Here is a 1,550-nt window from a genome sequence, read left to right on the forward strand (position 1 = left end):
TTCCGATTGCCCTATCTTTGATCGCTCCAATTCCTATGTTTGAAAGACGTCCAGTTAATGAATAAAGACATGAGGAGTTCATGCATTGCATAGTTGCAACATGGTATACAACAGTGATAAATCAGAATAATTACAAAACAGTAATGCTTGTATTAAAAACATCTATTGGCTTTTCCTTCGGTCCCCTATAATTCAGAGGACCAAAGAGTTCACTAATCAAATTAACATAGTTACATGCTAGAAATAAGTTTCTTCTCTTTGGCCTAAATCAGCTCAAGTCAACATTTTTTCAACATCAAACCATCCACTATAACTTTTTCAAAGTTTTAGCCCTGAATTTAGCTGTCGGAACAGAAACAGTATGAATCCTTCTCATCTAATGGACACTCTCCATGAGGGTGCACAGGCACACAAATGGAGAAAAAGAAACGAACCAGAATGATGAAATGAATATAAGTACTTAGCGTAATCCTCAATCTCATTCTCTAGATAAATCTAATATACCAATAAACAACATGAATCACTTGAAAAAACATTAAGACCACAAATGAGCTCCCAATATGTTCTTCTGTCCACAATTTTTACTATAAATCACGACCAAAAAAACAAAACAAAAAACAATTACTAAGTCCATCCTGATTGAAAAAACAGATAAAGTTACAACCTTTACTACCCAACAAGTAAAGGGCTTTACCGAGTAAACATTTCACACTTTCGAAACCTTCAGATGATAAAGGGAGAAAAAAAAAACCACCAAAACAACGACTAAAACTCCATCAATTATTTCATCCTACATTTTCTGAGTGACCAAACAAGCCAATGCCGGCGAGTTCATAAGAGAGCAAGTTACCTCGTCCCCGACGTTTCGAACCGAATGGTGGTCTGAAACGGCTCCCCCCTCTTTCCGCCACTGCCGCCGGGGGCTTTCCGCGACTGCTGCGGCGGCGGAATCGGCATCGGACCACCACGTGCGACTGCGGTGGGCTCCATTGGATCCCAAATAAAAATACGAAATCTCTGTCAATGCTCCAACTCTCCCTCCTTTACAGAACAAAAACCCTAGGTTTCGACAGAGCCAAACGGACCTATAATCGCGAAGTGTCTTCGACAAACGATGTCGAAGTGAGGTCAGAGACGCCGACAGAGGCGGGACTGCGGGGCCGAGGATCGAATGAGGAAGAAGAACTGTTCAGGTGAGGGATTTGGGAGTGATGAAGGGAGGGTTTTGAGATATAAGGGTTTTGGAGGGGTTGAAATGCAATTAGCGAAGAGTTGACGAGAGAGAATTAGGGGAGAGTGAGAAATCTCGACAGCAATGAGGCTCCCGCCATTTATAGGCCAATTTCACCACTAAAGCACTTACTAACTCACGCTTTCTGATGACGCGTGTTCTGCAGTACTCGTTTGTCTTTTGTCCGCTAACTTGTTTTTGTTACAGATATTTTACACGAATAACGTTAAATATCGCAACTCTTTAGCTTTTTTTTTTTTTTTTTTTAATTCTCTTGTAAGATTACAAAAAATGTGAGTATCGGCCTTCTTTTAATTCG

At 40.6% G+C, this 1,550-nt stretch overlaps 1 protein-coding gene across 1 annotated transcript in view; it reads right to left on the reverse strand.

Annotated features, from left to right (window-relative positions):
- Positions 1-1,331, reverse strand: part of LOC21386149 — a 6,542-nt gene extending 5,211 nt beyond the window's left edge. The window contains exons 1-3 of the mRNA XM_024162206.1: positions 1,312-1,331; positions 851-1,085; positions 7-33 (exon numbers count right to left, since the gene is read on the reverse strand). Of these exons, the coding sequence (XP_024017974.1) occupies positions 7-33; positions 851-1,085; positions 1,312-1,331 (282 nt within the window). The remainder of the gene's footprint in view (positions 1-6; positions 34-850; positions 1,086-1,311) is intronic.
- Between the last annotated feature and the right edge of the window lie 219 nt (positions 1,332-1,550).

The sequence above is a fragment of the Morus notabilis genome, unplaced genomic scaffold (genome assembly GCF_000414095.1).
Source record: "Morus notabilis unplaced genomic scaffold, ASM41409v2 Scaffold3154, whole genome shotgun sequence".
In the NCBI taxonomy this organism is placed as follows: domain Eukaryota; kingdom Viridiplantae; phylum Streptophyta; class Magnoliopsida; order Rosales; family Moraceae; genus Morus; species Morus notabilis.